At 36.7% G+C, this 17,810-nt stretch overlaps 1 protein-coding gene across 1 annotated transcript; it reads left to right on the forward strand.

Moving 5' to 3' along the window:
* Positions 1–375: 375 nt before the first annotated feature.
* Cylc1 (cylicin 1) lies at positions 376–10,872 on the forward strand. Its single transcript, XM_036175649.1, has 5 exons — positions 376–488; positions 4,143–4,183; positions 5,599–5,714; positions 7,420–9,093; positions 10,840–10,872. Exons 1-5 carry the CDS (start codon positions 376–378, stop codon positions 10,870–10,872), a joined length of 1,977 nt encoding a protein of 658 aa, XP_036031542.1.
* Positions 10,873–17,810: the final 6,938 nt, after the last annotated feature.

Genomic DNA, 17,810 nt, shown 5'->3' on the forward strand with positions numbered 1-17,810 from the left:
GGTAAGATTGTTGTATTTAACAACCAGTAAGCTTAATTTTATGAGTAAGAAAAAATTTGTCATTCCATTGTTCCAATAAAGAGGATAAAAAGACTTCTATTATGTCTGATAGAATTATTATATAGTCATTTTTCTTTTTCAAAGATCTATACTCATCTAAAATTGACAACAGTGTTGAAATATTTTTACTGGCTATATCTTTGAGTGGTGTTTTTTTTTAATCATTCACCTTGTCTTAAAGTCTAATGAAGCTACCAACTAGTATCTATATATATGTTCATTTGAATCAATTATTTTAATATACAAAAGTGTAAATAAGGTATATCTAAATGGCCATTAGAGCAGGTTTACACCTAAGTCCATGTTGTTGAGACCATGTGTAACCTCTATCTCCACGACTATGACCACTTTGTTCAGGGCCTATTGGCCAATGACAGGGATAGCTGGGTGCCACATGCATATATGATGAGAGCAGTAGAAGTCATAAAGTGAGACCAGCTGTTTGACAAAGAGTCAGCAAAGCTGAGGTGCATGGTGGCCACTGTACCACCTTTGGTTTTCATCTCCACCTGCTTCATACTAGGGACACTTTCAATATTTGTACAATTTAGGGATATTGGATTGATAGAAATTTTCTTATGAATCATTCATACCTTCCCCCAGGAATGCTGCTTCTAAGCTTCCCCAGGACAGTCCTGAACATACTATTTCCCCCAAATTAGGGTGATATCCTTATCTACTTGAAGGTTGCCTTGGAGGTTGTGACACATATAAAGAACCTATAGGTCTGTTTATGACACTATGAGATATTCTTGAAACATCTGTCCCTGTACTTACACAGAAATAATATATTCAAAACAAAGTAAACTCAAAAAAGTGAACAAGATTTGGTGGGCTAGAGGAGTTGGCCACAGATCAGATTGCAAGGCTCTTCCCACTATCTACTCAGGCAATTAAATAGCATATACAGCAACAAAGTTAGATTATCTGAAGTTACCTCTGCCCCACACAGAAACTTATACTGATGGGAAGAGAATGGTGTAGAAAGATGATAAAAGAATTTGATGTCAAGACCTCCCTCTCTTAGAAAAGCTAGCACATGTAGAGCTACTATGGTGATATATGACTAAAGAACAACAGAATGCCAGGATTAGACATATAAAATTCTATAAAAATATAAAATATAAACACAGTATTATGCTAGTATTTGAATAATAACTGCAGTAGCTTTGTCCTGAGGACTTTTCTTGGACACTCTGACTATTAAGAGTTAATAATACACTGCTTGGGACATGGCAATTTGCCCAGGATGGCTTGAAAATTTTGTTTTGGTCTAGTGTCCTTGAAACAACCAGATACACTAGCTTGAGAACATGCTTTCATATGCCTCTAGATTTTAAAAATTGGGTTATGGATTTTATAACTAAAAAATTATAACTATTTATTAATGATGTCAAAAATTGAGGGGAAAATGATTGGAAATAATAACTCTGTCCTGTCATGGTTTATCAATGATGACTAAAAGATGAGCAAAAGGAAGTGAAAAACATGTACAAAAACAAAAATATGATCTATGTTTTGGAACATCATGAAACTATCCCTGCTTACTGAATTCTGTATAAATAAAGAAGCACTCTGGCTGCTAGTCAGTCAGGCTACAAGATTCTCCTGACCACCGTGGCCTGGCTCACTCTCTGCCCCTCCCCCAGTAGCCAACTCCTTACTCCTCTTCAGGGACCTGCTCATCTCTGGAGATGGCTCCTGGCATCTGGGGAAAGAAACTGATTTCCATAGAATGTGTTATCATATCTATTTTATTATTCAATTCCTTGCTGAAGTTACCTTTTGATGTATATTTACATAGGGCACAAGTATCTTTATATCCTTTGCCCATTCAAAGAGATCTATCCACAAACTTCTCCAAATGTCTTTCTCACCAGTGTTGCAATAATATTCTTTCCAATTCCCTGCCCATCCAGCCAAACCATTGGCTATAGCTCGTAATTCAGTGAACAATCTCACATCTGGCCATTTCTCATCCCAAGTAAAATGTACAACCATGTGTAGTACCTACTGTGAAGATTTTCCTTCAGGTATCTTTCAGGATTGTCCCAGAAAGGTGTTGTAATGCTGCAGCTCTTCATTTCAGGGTGGTGCCTGCATTACATAAAGAACCATCAGTCTCCTCTTGCTCAGTCAACTGATCACAGGGCACACCCCATGACCTTAGACCCTATCAGTCATGACTGAGAGCAGAAGGCATTGAAAGAGGAGTAGAAACCATAGGCATTTGGGTAGCTTCATTTAACTTATTGTGCCTTCAGGACCTGATTGAGCCCAATCATTTACACACACACAAATTTTTTAAAAATTCCAATTGATAATGATTGCTGCTGTTTATGTCCTACTTTATAGCTTGGTGGGTCAGATAATACCCAGCTCATGATAGGTGGCTCCAGTTTAAAGGTAATTTGGTAGCCTAATGTTTCAATTAAGGCCCAATAGTAGGCCAAGAGCTGTCTCTCAAAGAGGAAATAGTTATCTGCAGATGATGGTAAAGACTTAATCTAATCTCCTCTGTGATTAACCTATAGGGCCCTGCCAAACAGCATCCTTATCTTCCATTGACAACTCAAGTACACTTGGGTCTACTGGATCATATGGTATATACTCATAAGTGGATATTATCTATAAAATGGACAATATCCATGCTACAATTCACAGACCCAGAGAGGCTATGTAACAAGGAGGGCTCAAGGGGGGAACATTAGGATCTCCCTGGGAAAAGGAAATAGAATGGTGGACTGTGGACAGGTGGGGATGGGGACATGAGTGATTAGGCCAGGGGTAATGGAAGAGGAGAGTACTGAAAGAGACAACTGGAAAAGGGGGAATTTGAGGGTAAGGTAGAAAGCTGGTACAAGGGAAACTCCAAAAAATCTACAACAATGACCCCAGATAAGGTTCCTAGCAAAAACAGATATATAGCTGGAACTGACCATTTCCTCAGTCCTGATAAGACTTCCAGTGGAGGGGATTGGGACACCAACCCAGCTACATAACCTTCAACCTACAATCTGTATTGCCTATTGGGTATTCTGGGGTAGGGTGGAAGTGACTGGTCCAGTCTGAGACCCATACTACAAGGGTGAGCCCACCAATGATACTGCCTGGAGGACTAGGACCCAGATGCTGGATGGCCCAGGACCTAGGATAGAACCAAACATGACTGGAGAAAAAAAATGTCAGTGGAATGATGTCTAACAATAGTCTGCTATACTCGTAGATTGGTGCATACCCCAATTGTCATCAAAGAGGCTATTATCATCAACTGATAGAAAGAGATGTAGAGACCCACAGACAAAGATTAGGTGGAGCTCAGGGAATTCTATTGAAGATGAGGAAAAAGGATTGTGGGAGCCAGAGGGGTCCAAGGACATCACAAGAAACCCCACAGAAACAACTAAGATGGACTCATAGGAGCTTGCAGAGACTAAAACAATAACCAGGGAGCCTGCATGGAACTGACATAGGCCTTCTGCATATTATGATACAATTATGTAGCTTGGTCTTCTTGTGAGACTCCTAACAGAGGGAATGGGGACTGTCTGACTTTTGGGACCCTATTCCTCATACTGGGTCGCCTTGTCCACCCTTACTCAAAGGGGATCTTCTTAGTTTTACTGCAACTTGCTATGCCATGCTTTGTTGACACCCATGGGAGGGCTACCCTTTTCAGAAGAGAAAGGAGGAGTGGATGGGGGATAAGAGGGGAGGTGGGGGAGGGGCTGAGAGCTTAGGAGGGAAAGGACACTGTGATCAGGATGCAAAAATGTAATAACATAAAACAAATTAAAAGATAGTAGCTATTCATTGATAAATATGAAATGGGCCTTTTCTGGGTATTTTTTCCTGACCTTTTTAAGGAAGTGTAAATAGATGTATTCAAATGTAAATATATCTCATTATTTGGGTTTGTTTTTTAATTTTATATTGAAGAATTTGATGATGAGAAAAAAATGCATTAAACATATCCAAGTGTCGGTTTTGAAGGACAATGCATGATGAAGATAATGATGATGATGATAATGTGATTACACATAGTACAAATTCAGTTAAAATGTTTTCTTTATCTTTTACAGGCAGGAAGAAAACACCACAACACATGATGATTGCATTTTGAGTAAGAATTTGTTCTTTGAAATTTATTTTTGTTTATATTCCTAAACACTGTAGCAACAAATGGCCAGTACTCCCTAGTAAATGTGGTAAGATTAAAAACTGTCCTGAATTTGTTGCAATTTTTACACATGCTTGTACACACACACACACACACACACACACACACACACACACACACACACGCATGCATATGCATGTGTTAAATTTATTTATTTAGTTGACTTCAAATAAGAGATTTATTTAGTTTGTTCTTCCTTCATATATAGGGCTAATGTTTACTCTCATAAATTGCCCCATGTTCTCAAAGTTTCCAATTAGAAAACGTAAAGTGAAAAAGGTAAGTAAGGTTATAGATGAGAAGCTGAAAGCTTACAGAGCTCTCCTACATCTATTAAACTAAAATGTGCATACATACAGTGGCATATGTTTTTATTAGTTCCAGCTCCACCCTCAGTAAACGTAGAAAGAACACTTCAGTTAAGGGATCACCTCTAGGATCTTAATTCAGCTCTTTACTAGCTTTGTGATTTGGAATAAGGAATTTAACATATGGCAGTGTGTTATTTTTACACATTTGTATAATATGCAGTGGCATTATTTAATTCAAAAAGAATTTTCAAGGATTGAGTTGACAACTGTGATGGTCTTAGAACATAACCTGACATATAAAAAACATTAACTATTAATAGTATCAGCTATACTGAAATTATTACTATGACTGGCTCCACATATAGCAACTCTTCAAATATATATAAAAAGCAACCACATCTCTCACTAGCCTCCTCTCTAGGAACATTTTCTTGAATTTTGTTCCCAATTTCTCTTTTGTAATAGTTTCCAGACAGTTTGATATTCCTGATTTTTCTGAATAACCTCAAATATGTGTATGTCTTTATAGAGTTTATAGAATGGACAAGACTATTTGCATGTCTGAGTCTAATTCCTGTGGTTGGAGGTACCATTAAATGCAGAGGGGTAAACCTGCTGAGACATCTCTGAAAATTAACACTTTCACTGGTTACTTTATGCTCAGTGATATGCTATTTATTATAGAAATTGTGGGAGAATTAATCATATTATCACTCATCTAATCAAAATGACATTAAGAAATTAAGTCAGAGGGGACAATTTGAAAGCAAACACTTGTAATTTGTCTGTATTTCATTCCTATTGTTTTATAACAGTAGTTTAATATGAACACTTAGCCAACAATATGTGAAAAATGATTTTACATGAAAAATAAAAATTCTTATGTTAAACATAATCCAATGCTAAATGGGAAAATGGTTTTACATTCCCTAATGCTCTTCAGGTAAACTGCAAGTTACAACTTACTTTGACTTAAATATAGTTCGCTTAACAATATTTTTCAAAGCAAGAATCTGGTTATTAACTGGATTTTTTTTCTAATCACAGCCAGCCAAACTAGGGGACAATGGAATCAAGAACATTTTGTTTTGATGTTTCTCAAAACACCTCTGCCAGATATAAAGAAGAGATCAGGATCTTCAGAAATACAAATTGCAGTTTCTGTAAGTATAGAAAAAATCACTTTAAAACTAAATATATACTGGTAACAGCATGTATAAACACAAACAAGACATATATAATTTGAATTATACTACTCAGAAGCAGAATTTTCAATTTATAAATCTATAGAACAAATGGCTCCCCCATGTTTTAAAACTAAACTTTTTCTTTCTCTCTCTCTTTCTTTCTTTCTCTCTCTCTTTCTTTCTTTCTTTCTTTCTTTTTTTTTTTTTTTTGAGATGGTTTCTCTGTGTAGTTTTGCATCTTTCCTGGAACTCACTCTGTAGCCCAGGCTGGCCTTGAACTCACAGAGATCCGCCTGCCTCTGCCTCCCAAGTGCTGGGATTAAATGCATGCACCACCACTGTCTGGCTTGTTTTTTTTTCTTTCATTTTTGAGATTACAATTACATCATATCCATATTATGAAGATAAGAATTTCTATAGATACTCATGTTCCATAAGATTCCAGTGATTTGGTATTATCTTTTGAAACAGTATTCTTGTTGTGTTATATTTATGTACTATTTACATTTTAATCTTGTATTATAATAACTGTTCTTTACAAAATTATTTGATATTATTTGATTTATTATTAGTAGTGTCTCTCTGTGTGTATATAATATGCACTTGTGTAAATGCTGGCATGAGGGTACGTATGTTTAGAGTACAGCTTTCAGGAGGTGCTTCTCTTCTTCTACTATGGAACCCAATTCAGGTCATGCTGCTTGTATGGTAAATACCATTGTATGCTGAGTTATCTTACCAGTCCTACCAATTTGGTTTTAACTGAAGCATAAAACTGTAAAAGCAATAATTCCATCATTTCTCCCTTTCCTTTCCTCTCTCCAAAACTTCCCATGTATCCCTCCTTTCTCTCTTTCAAATTCATGTAATTGTTGTTACACACACACACACACATACACACACATACACACACACTTATACATTTCCTAATTTGTACATAGTTCTCCCTATATACCAGAGTAAGTAGGTTAAGAAAATTGGAAAGCCCAAGTCCACAAGTAGTGGTTCAAACAGATCTAAAATTTAAATCTTGAAATGGAATCTAGTTGTAAAGAGTGGAACATTCCTGTTTTCTTAAAACTGGAATTCATGATATTTGATAGTGGGAGATTCAAGTTTTCTGTTGCTTCTTTAAAGTGGGAGTTATCATAAATTGGAGCTTTCATTAGCAAAATGAAAATGTAGTATCCATGTATAATCTATTATGATATAAAAAGATTTCAAAGTCTCTCCCAAAGAACAGTTACAACCAGTGCATTTATTCTATGGCTATGCATCATTTGTATAGTAATATAATCTTCAGGCTTCCCAACATAGTAATCATGCAATCTCATATGACCATTTGATTGTTGGACCTTCTACTGAATACTTGAAACAACATGAAAACTAAAGGCTGGCAAGATAGCCTGATGATCTGAATTTGATCCCTAGACCCAATTGGTGAAAGGAGAGAACTTGGCACCTCAAAGTTGTCCTCTGAAGTCCACACTTACACCATGGTATACACACATACACACACACACACACACACACACACACACACACACAGACACAATTTTGAAATAGAAAAAAATCTATTTTTGATAGATGATTGATTAAAAGATAAACATTTTTATGCTGCAAATAAAAAAAATGTAAGTCATTCACAAATGCTTATCATTATTTTCCCCAATTTTTTCAGAGTCAGGAGAAAAGGAAAATGGAGAAATGTCAGAAACCAATTAATATATGGATAAACCAACTTTTCCAAGAACTTTTCCTAAGACCACCCTTTTCCCTAGCTTTCATTACACAGGCTCCACTCAAATATCTTTATAATCCTCAAAAATGTTATATAATGGCAGAAACTAGAAAGCCCAAAGATGATATAATAAGAACAACTTTGAAGAAAAAATTGAAGGAAAAAATAAGCTTATATGCAATAAGTCTGGAATCCAATAAAATAATGGCTGATGGTAATCCTGAAACAAGCAACACAGAACAATTTCTGTCAAAATCATCACACAAAATTGAACCAGTTAAGAACTCAAATGCCACATCAGAAACAAACCTAGAATCCAATAATTCCAAGATGACCAAGGCAATGGATTCAGGCAATGATAATGAGGATTTAATTAATTCCAAGGAGGCCAATTATGAAGCTAAATTTTGGAAGAACAATCCAAATACAAACTCCAAGAAGAGCACTGAAGAATTTTTTGATGACACAGTAGAGTACAAAAGAAGCTCAAATACTGACTTAAAGTTTCTAAATGAGTTCAGAGCTGAATCCACAGATTTTGATGAATGGTCAACAAATTGGTCACAGAACAATGCAAAGAAGCCTGCAAAGAAGCCTGCAAAGAAGGGAAAGGACTCTGAACCTGATTCTGGAGACTCAAAAGATACAAAAAAAGAAGGAAAGAAAAAAGCAAAGAAAGAACCCATGAAGAAGAAGGATACAGAGTCTACTGATGCTGATTCTGGTGACTCCAAGGGTGCAAAGAAAGACTTAAAAAAAGATAAAAAAGAAAAAAAGGAAACCCGGAAAAAGAAGGATACAGAGTCTACTGATGCTGAATCTGGTGACTCCAAGGATTCAAAGAAAAATAAGAAAGGAAAGAGTGAGGATAAAAAAAATGCAGAATCTACTGATGCTGAATCTGTAGACTCAAAAGGTGCAAAGAAGGAAAAGAGACTTCCAAAGAAAGATGACAAGAAGGATGCATCCTATACTAATTCTGAATCAGATGCAGAGTTGAAGAAGGTGAAGAAAGATAAGAAGGAAATTAAAGGGAACAGGAAGAAGGCTATTAAGGACACAGAGTCTACTGATGCTGATTCTGAATCTGAAGGTGATCCAACAGTAAAGAAAGGTGAAAGGAAAGATAAGAAAATTACAAAGAAAGGAGAAAAGAAGGATGCAAAGAAGAATGTACAATCTAGTGCAAGTGAATCTGAAATAAAGAAGGAAAAGAAAGAGGCCAAGAAAGATTTGATGAAGGGCACAGGTGGTTATACTGACTCAGCATCTGATGCATCTCCCAAGGCAGGCATAAGGAAAGTTGTAAGGCCCTCAGATACTGAATCTGAAGGGTCATCAGGGTTTAAGGTTACAAAGACCACTGATGATTCAGATGCCACATCCACAGACTCAAAGAAGGGGATGTCAGAACCAAGAAGAGGATTCAGACCACCAATCAAAAAGACTACATTCAGAGAAAAGGGGAAAGGCAGTGCAGGTGGTAGAATCCCTTCATCAAGAGAAAGACTACCATTCCCTCCTTGTGAGCCTGTTCGAGAGTCACGTAAGCCCAAATGTGTCTGTCAGTGCAAGATGCCTCCTCCACCTCCAAAACCAAGATATGCTCCTTTGGTAAGTTTACTACTATTTAAAACTTTAGGACAGTTGTATTTTGAAGTGAAAGTTTAAAAATCCAATTATAATCTAGGCAATAATTCTCTTTTAATGTGATTTTAACAGTATTCAATATTTAGCAGTATTCAAATTTGGAACTTAGAGGCAAGGAAGATGAAAAGTCTATTGAAACAGCTTACCCAAGTTGCCAAACAAATGCTTAAATTTCAATAGAAAATGTTTATTTTGACTAGAGTAGGGGGAAATAGTTTGTGACTTAAAGTAAACGTTTTACTTACTTATAGTCATTTTACAGAAATGTTTAACTATACAACACTTTTAAAAAACAAACCTAAACCTGATTACAACTCTAAGGGAACATTTAAATGAAGCATAAAGACATTTTCTGGGAACTTGCTCAATGCAGTAAGTAAGTCTCTATTAAACAAAATGCACACTACAGGTAAAAAGAATACCAAGATTCAGGAATACACAAACTTACTTATTCTACACAAGTGGATTCTTACAACAGAAAACACAAATTAGCTTTCCAGAAGTGGCAGGATCTCCTCTGGTTTCTAAACATTTTTCAGATTAGCTCTCTCTTCGGGGGGATAAATATCCTGTTGATTTATAATTTCTACTTTTCTCATCTAAGAGATCGCTCCTTCCATTCCCCTATTCCAAATAGCTTAGGGTATTTTGGACGGATGAGAGGACATGAATATACAAATCACTTTGGAAGACACGCCTGATCTATATTGTATCATCTCTTTCTAGATCTCACTAATCTTCTGTTGAAGTGTTATGCAGTTACATAATCTTAGGACTTGCATCATAAGTCTGTTTCCTCTGCTTTTACCTTTTTCCTTGTCTGTTCTTACCTTAGTAAAGGCCCAGGCATTGTCATATTAAATGCAAGGCAATACAAGTTACCATTAAGTATTGAACTTGTCCTTTTCATTTTCACTCATTATTTACCTCCCTCATCTTCCCTATAATCATCTTAATTTTTATCAAAGCCCAAGTTAGCATATGTAGGAAGAGTCATAAGTGAGATAATAATATTTAAGAAATTTCTAAAAGTTTAAAAATATTGATAGAAAGAAAATCAAACTATACACATTATGAAGATTGCAATACTGCCTGTTATAGAAAACTCTGGAATTAAATTTATAAAATTGTGGTTTATTAAATATGAAATACTATGTGAGAACATATACATACCTATATATGTATATATATATATGCATATTTACATATATAGATATGATGCCTATAAAGTTAAGAGAAACGGAAAAAATACCATGACATTGAAACTAGCAGAAAAACCTGTATACTTATACAAAGACTACATAGCAATATACACATGAAAATATCTGTATTAGTGTTGTACAATATGAAGTTATTGTTATTTTATATTTTTATATAATATTTTCAAATTGGAAAGTAGACTAATAATGTGACTTTTAGAGAGCTTTAGTTCCTCTACAAAGAATGGTAACTAGACTAGTATTTGGTATGTCTTGCCCCTGAGTGCAATTAGGTGCACTCTAGGGGTTGATGTGTACACTTCTGGATTACATCTTCAAAGTTTTCAAATTCTAGATCTGGGTTGGAGTCCAGGGAAGGACAGCATTTACAAACAATCCAGGTTCTTCTCAATCTATAATACTAAGTGTTTGATTATAATCTTTAACATATCAGGCATCTTCTATATTTTATAATACTTCCTTTTTATTTTCATCTTTCATTATCATTCAGCCTGGAGTGGAATGGATTCATAAGCTGCTCTGAAGAATAGGTGAGCCCTGGGTTTCGCAGACTGGCCTTATGGAAGCAAACAACTCATCAAACATGCCTCTCTGCTTCATTGGAACTGTAGTAAATAAAAGCACCAGCAGCATCAAAAAATCAAAAGCAGTTTGTGAGTGATTTAGTAAGTGTGAGGTATGTGTGTGTGTGTGTGTGTGTGTGTGTGTGTGTGTATGTCCATTCATGTATATGTGTTTCTGTGTGTGTTCATGTGTGTTTTATGTAATTTGAAAGATGATTTTTTTATAATTTAATTATACATATCAGCCATGGGTTCCCCTGTCCTCTCCTCTCCAGCCCCCTACTCTGCTCTCCCCCCAGCCCACCCCCCATTCCCATTTCCTCTAGGGCAAAGACTTCCCTGGGAATTCAGCTCAACCTGGTAGATTCAGTCCAGGCAGGTCCAGTCCCCTCCTTCCAGGCTGAGCAAAGTGTCCTTTCATGAGCACCAGGTTCCAGAGAGCCAGCTCATGCACTAAGGACAGGTCCAGGTCCCACTGCCTGGGTGCCTCCCAAACAGTTCAAGCTATTCAACTGTCTCACTTATCCAGAGGGCCTGATCCAGTTGGAGGCTCCATAGCTTTTGGTTCATAATTCATGTGTTTCCATTAGTTTGGCTCTTTATCCCTGTGCTTTCTCCAATCTTGGTCTCAACAATTCTCACTCATACAATCCTCTTCTTTCTCACCAATTGGACTCCTGGAGCTCCACCTGGGGCCTGGCCAAGGATCTCTGCATCCACTTCCATCAGTTATTGGATGAGAGTTCTACCATGACATTTAGGGTGTTTGGCCATCCAATCACCACACTAGGTCAGTTCAGGCTTTCTCTTGACCATTGCCAGTAGTCTACAGTGGAGGTATCTTTGTGGATTTCTGGGGACCTCTCTAGCACTTAGCTTCTTCCTATTCTTATGTGGTCTTCATTTATCATGGTCTGTTATTCCTTGTTCTCCCTCTCTATTCTTGATCTAGCTGGGATCTCCTGCTCCTGTAAGCTCTCTTTCCCTCGAACCTTGCCCTTCAGTATCCCCACTCATGACCAGGTTATTCATGTAGATCTCATCCATTTCTCTGTCATTGGGCGATCCCTGTGTCTTTCTTAGGGTCCTGTTTTCTAGGTAGCCTCCTTGAAGTTGTACGTAGAAGTCTAGTCATCTTTGTTTTACATCTAGTATCCTCCTATGAGTGAGTACATGCCATGTTTGTCTTTGAAAGATGATTTATAGACGTATGTTCTCTATTTTTCAAATGCTTGAACTACTCAGATAAAAATGATGTAACAGTTTACTCCAGACACTGGAGCTTTATTCTGGAACAAATTCTGAGTTTTTGTTGAAAATGTAGCAATCTGATCAAAGATCTTGCCACATTTTGTTAGCTCCTATTTTGTTTATCATATGGGAAAGAAAACAGACAATAGAATTTGTCAGCTCCTTCTTCATTATTAAAGAAAAGGAAGGGCTGAGGATCCCGATGTCTTCTCAATGAAACTACAATAACTGGAAGGCCTTCCACTAGGTCACAATCTTAATCTTTTCACTACATTTCCACAGTGCCAAGCTACAGATAATCCTTTAATGTGTATGTGTGTGTTTTCAAACACTGAATATGCAAACTAAAGTTTGGTCCCCAAATTCTCATGTGTAAAATATAAGACATTTTCAGTTAATTTATATAAATGTCCATATTCTTATTCCAGTATTGCTCAAAAGTCCAAGTATAAAGTGTCCTCTGATACTCAAGACAAACTCTTAGCTGGGACACCCTGAAAGAAGTAAAAGACAAAATCCAGTACTTCCAAGATAAAATGACACAGGGTAAAAATTCTAATTCCATAGCTGAGCATAAAAAAAGGGCAAAAATACTCATAGATCATTGCCTACCCCAATTGTCATCAGACAGGCTTCACTCAGCAACTGATGGAAACAGATGCAGAGACCCACAGCCAAACATTAGGCAGACCTTGAGAAATCCCGTGAAAGAGGGGAAGGAAGGATTATAGGAGCTAGAGGGGCTAAGGACACCACGAGAACACCCACAGAATCAACTGACCTCCAGTTTCTATATGGATTTTTCAAAGGTGTTCAGTGTTAGTTATCCCTCCACAGTATTCCTATTCTACCGCTGTCTTTTCATCCTCACCATATATAACCCTCCTTGCCTAATTATTCCTCTTCCCTCTTTTATACCATCTCCATTTTATGTCCTTTCCATTGAAATCCCACACCCTGATACCTTACTAGTTTCCTGACTTCTAAGAGTACTCCAATTTAAACATATATGTGTATAATTTTAAAGCTAGTTTCTTTTGCTACATCTAACCACATGATATTTGTCTGAGTCTTGACTACCCCACTCAGAGTATTTATTTCCAGCTCCATCCATTTACCTGAAAATTTTATAATATTTTTTGTATCTGAATAAAACTCCACAATGTATATGTACCACATATTTATCATCCATTTATGAGTTGGTAGAAATTTAGACTGATGCTGTTTTCTAGGTCTTCTACAAACATAGTTTATCCAAACACGGATGTGCAAGTGCCTCTTTGTAGGATATAAGTTCCCGCAGAGTGATATGGGGGAGTATAGGGTAAACCTATTTTCAGATTTTTGAGAAACACCCACTTTGAAACATTCAGATTCTGGGGGCTTGGGGCTACAGGAATGAGGAGGTGCTTTATGAGATGCATGAACATCTCAGTGCACAGATCCTCAGCTGGCAAGGGCTTGGGCTCACATTCATTCTCAGAAATGACTAGATTTCAGATTCATTTTTAAAGAGGTGTCATTTTTCTAAGATGCCTGTAGTTTCACACATGTTTTAAAAACACACAGAAAAGTTTTTTTGTTACACCATTGCAAATTATAAAATTCAGAAAGAATCCAATTATCCACCAATAAATAATTAGTTGGATGTATAGCAGTGCTAGAACATGATGGTGTTCTTTGGGAATGTGAAAAATATAAAAAGATCTATAATGTACAAATATCTCCAATTTAAAAAGTGAAAAATCAAGAAGCGGAAGAAAATATTTTAGCTCTATTTCCTTTAAAAGAACAAGAGGGAGCTCATGATAGAGCTCAGGGGTTGAGTGTTTGCCCAAGGCCCTGGGTAAAAGTAAAATGAGAGGAATATATATATATATTTACATTCAGATATATTTGTACAAAACTATGATTAAAAGTAGATGATTCCCTATAAAGGAAAAATGATATTTTGAAGGATAAGAGAAAGAGATGAAGCTTAAGCAAAGTATTAATATTCAGCCAATGTACACTAAGTGAATTGTTGATTACATCCTACAATATTTCTAAAATACCTTATGTATATTTTTAATTTTATTGGATTTTGTGTATGAGTGCATATGTGAGTGTGTGAGTGTGTGTGTGTGTGTGTCTGTGTGTGTGTGTGTGTGTGTGTGTGTGTGTGTGTGTGTAGACAGATGACTACTTGTAGGAGTTGGTTCTTTCCTTTCACCATAGATATCAAATTAAGGTTTTCATGCTTGGTGGCAAGTGCCTTTACCTGCTGAATTCTCTCTATAGCCCACCAAAACAATTATTAAATGCTTGCTACACTGTTTACCCCATACATTAAATACTGCCATTGCCTTCTTACCTGAAAAAAATTCCTTAAGTTATCAAAAGTTGAAATATAATTACAAGTATAACAGATATATTCAGAAACACAAGTGTGTAGGTTAAAAGAGAGGAGCTAAGGAGCCAGGAATGGTATAGAGGAGCAGTAGAGTGCTTTAGACTGTAGTGTAAGTCCCACAGCTGTAAAGGGGACACAGAAAGGAGGAATTAGAGTAAAGAGCCTCCTCCTGAGCTAGGACAATGAGGAGCCCAGTGGCAGGGCTAATCTTTAGAGGAGTTGCTGTTAGAAAAGAAGACTCTGCCCTTAGTGTTATGCAGTGTTTATTGTCAGGGAGCAGTTTAGTGAGTGTGTTCCCAGCTGGAGTGACACTGGATCTCAGAGGAGCAGCAGCTAAAGGCTGGCAACTGTATACAATCCTTAGAATAGGATCTCACTTGAAATGAATCCTAAACATCAATTTCCCATCACTGTCACAGCACATATCCACTTCTATATCAATGTTGACTCTGGAATTCGTCAGTTTATTCTCCTCACGGTAAACTGAAACAAACAAAAATACAGAAGGTAAACAATATCAACCATCACTATAAGCTTCATCTCACAATTCCTTTCATATTCATCTACTGGTTTATATTCTCATTTCTACCTTAATGAGATCAATAAGTTCCAAAATAAATGTAATTGTCAGACTGGCAACTAGGAAGTAAGGTAGGAAACTTTCTGAAACAACTTTAGTTTATCCATAAGACAAGAAAATCCTGCAAAGTCTTCCTATGTGAAGGAAATTTGGCCTCTCACTGAGTCAGCTGTACTTGCCTACCACTTTCTAGGTTCTACAGGCTCAGCAGCACCATGATGTAGCCACTCAAGTATCAGTTTTTTTAGGGTCCCAAGCTTTTTCAATCAGGATTTAAAACAAGTAATTTTCTTTGGCTAAGAATTATGTCTTCAGATTTCTATTTCTATATACACTGTTTTCTCCTGAGATGAGTCAGTTAGTACACTGTAAAGTAACCTCCTTATAAGCTATTAAGGAAGATATTTAATTATGACAATCAGCATTTAGCTGAATATTAACTACCTTCTACTAAATGGCAATACAGATGTGTGAAAAACAGCCATTGCAACTGTCTTTGTGTTTGCTACTCCCACAAGTATTTTAAAACTCTGAATAATTACATTTGCAAGAGAATTTCCTTATAATGGGAATATTTTCTAAATCACCGAAAGTAAATATTTTAACATGTAGACCATAAACACATGTCCATCTAGGCAGAGATTGCTCCAGCATCAAAATATTTCCATACTACCTGCTTTCTCAGACCTCATCCGATAAAATTAGTATATATAATAGTGTAGTATATATACATATATATTATAGTGTAAGATATTTATTAAAATAAATGTTTATAAAGTACAAAGATAAGAAAAGAAGTCAGAGCTTTCAAACAATAGTACAGGTGCAGAAACTGTGGAAAGAAAATGAATAAAATAATTCAATATGAAGAGCCTCTAACTACAGGCCAATAGCCAGTCCTCCAAACTGAACATTCAAGGAGTTCCTTACAGAGCCAGAATGAGCTAGCCACATGATTGAATGATCCAGCTAAGTAATTAACTAAAAGCAGCCCTGGGAGACCATGATCTCATCATGAATGTTGTGATGGATTCCAGATGTAGATGAGCCAGAAAATGCCAGTCAACTATTTATCCTCCTACTTCATAATTCAGAAACATGATGGTTATAAGGGAGTGCTTTTGCTAGCATCTCTTTTATATAGCTAAAGTCTACTCCAGAATGTTTTACCTTAATGGAATTTACTAAATTATTTTGCTAGCATCCATTTGCATTTTCTAGGAGGCTTATAAGTCCTTCAGGATTTTGTAAAAGAGTTCAGACAGGAAGCAAGCTCTAGTAAAAACTTAGAAAGCCTTGAACTAGAGTGAAACAAGCAGTGTGCTTTAGACACAACATCTAATGAGGCACTTGTTTTCATGTTTATAGAAGTGCTTAGTATCTGCAAGTTATGTCAACCAAATAACTGATTACACAGGCACAAACCTCCACAAAAGAAGGCCAAAACAGGGGGAAAACACTCTTATGTGTGGTGATATATTGTCTACCCCAATAATGCTTACCTGGGGACCAGAGGACAGGGCCAGTTACAAAATTAAACATAGAGGTCAGGCAGTGGTGGCACACACCTGTAATCCTATCACTCAGGAGGCAGAGATCCCTCTGAATCTCTGTGAGTTCAAGGCCACACTGGACTACATGAAAGAAACAGAGCCATACAGTGGTGACACATGCCTTATGGCAGGTCACAGAAAGGTATATAAAGCATGAGGAAACAGGAACTCACTCTCTTTAGACTGAGGATTTTGTAGAGATAAGAACTTGTGGCTGGCTTGCTCTGCAAATATTTGGCTCCAGGTTTTCTATTAATAAGACTGTTTAGCAATTTGTGTTACAATTATAAGATGATCATAGCCTATACATCCAGAAGCATAGTATTACAGTCAGGACACTAAATGCCCCCATAAGCTTATGTGAACATTTGTTCTCCAACCAGTGGTACTGCTCTGAAAGGCTTGGTAATCTTAGGGACATGGTACCCTCACTGGCAAGCAGATGATTAGAGGTTGTATTTTGAGGGTTATAGTTCCCTCTGGTTTCAATCTAATTCTAGGATTCCTGATTGGCCATAATGTGAGAAATCATCGTCACATTTCCATCACTTAATCAGAGATACTCTTGCTACCAAGGCTTTCCAGCTATAATGGACTATTCCTTTGAAGCACTAGCCCGAACAATCCTTTCCTCCCCTTGGTCATTTCTTCCAGGTAATTTGGTTACAGAAATGAGTCAAGTGTAACCACAATGCTTAACACTAGGACAATAACTACAAGCGGAGACTTTGAACCTCTCCTATACCTTCCCCTCCTGGTGTCATGCCTTCTATGCCATAATGAAATTATGCACTTGAACTATAAGCTATAATTAACCCTTTCTCCTTAGATTACTTTTTGTGGGGTATATGGTCACAGCTATGAGAAAAACAACTAATAGAAATAACTTGAGAATACAACAGCTATATATAGATTATTCAAATAAATAACAACAGACAATTCCTCAAAGTATTAGTGTTTTAATTTGTGATTCCCACAATAGTTTATGTTTTGGGTTTTCATGCCTAGTTGGTGATGCCATACAGGGAAGTTCTGGAAACTAGAGGAAGCACACATAATTTGAAGTAAGTCCTTATAGCTATACTTTCTATGGACTCAGCAAGTATTCTCTTTTATATGCTT

Source organism: Onychomys torridus, chromosome X, assembly GCF_903995425.1.
Source record: "Onychomys torridus chromosome X, mOncTor1.1, whole genome shotgun sequence".
Taxonomy (NCBI): domain Eukaryota; kingdom Metazoa; phylum Chordata; class Mammalia; order Rodentia; family Cricetidae; genus Onychomys; species Onychomys torridus.

Excerpts from the sequence above, each read along its gene's own strand:
- Cylc1 (XM_036175649.1), top strand. The coding sequence starts at position 376 with ATGTGTAACCTCTATCTCCACGACTATGACCACTTTGTTCAGGGCCTA. Across the intron at positions 489-4,142 it reads AGAGCAGTAGAAGTCATAAA|GCAGGAAGAAAACACCACAA; the intron begins GTGAGACCAGCT and ends TATCTTTTACAG. Across the intron at positions 5,715-7,419 it reads AAATACAAATTGCAGTTTCT|AGTCAGGAGAAAAGGAAAAT; the intron begins GTAAGTATAGAA and ends CAATTTTTTCAG.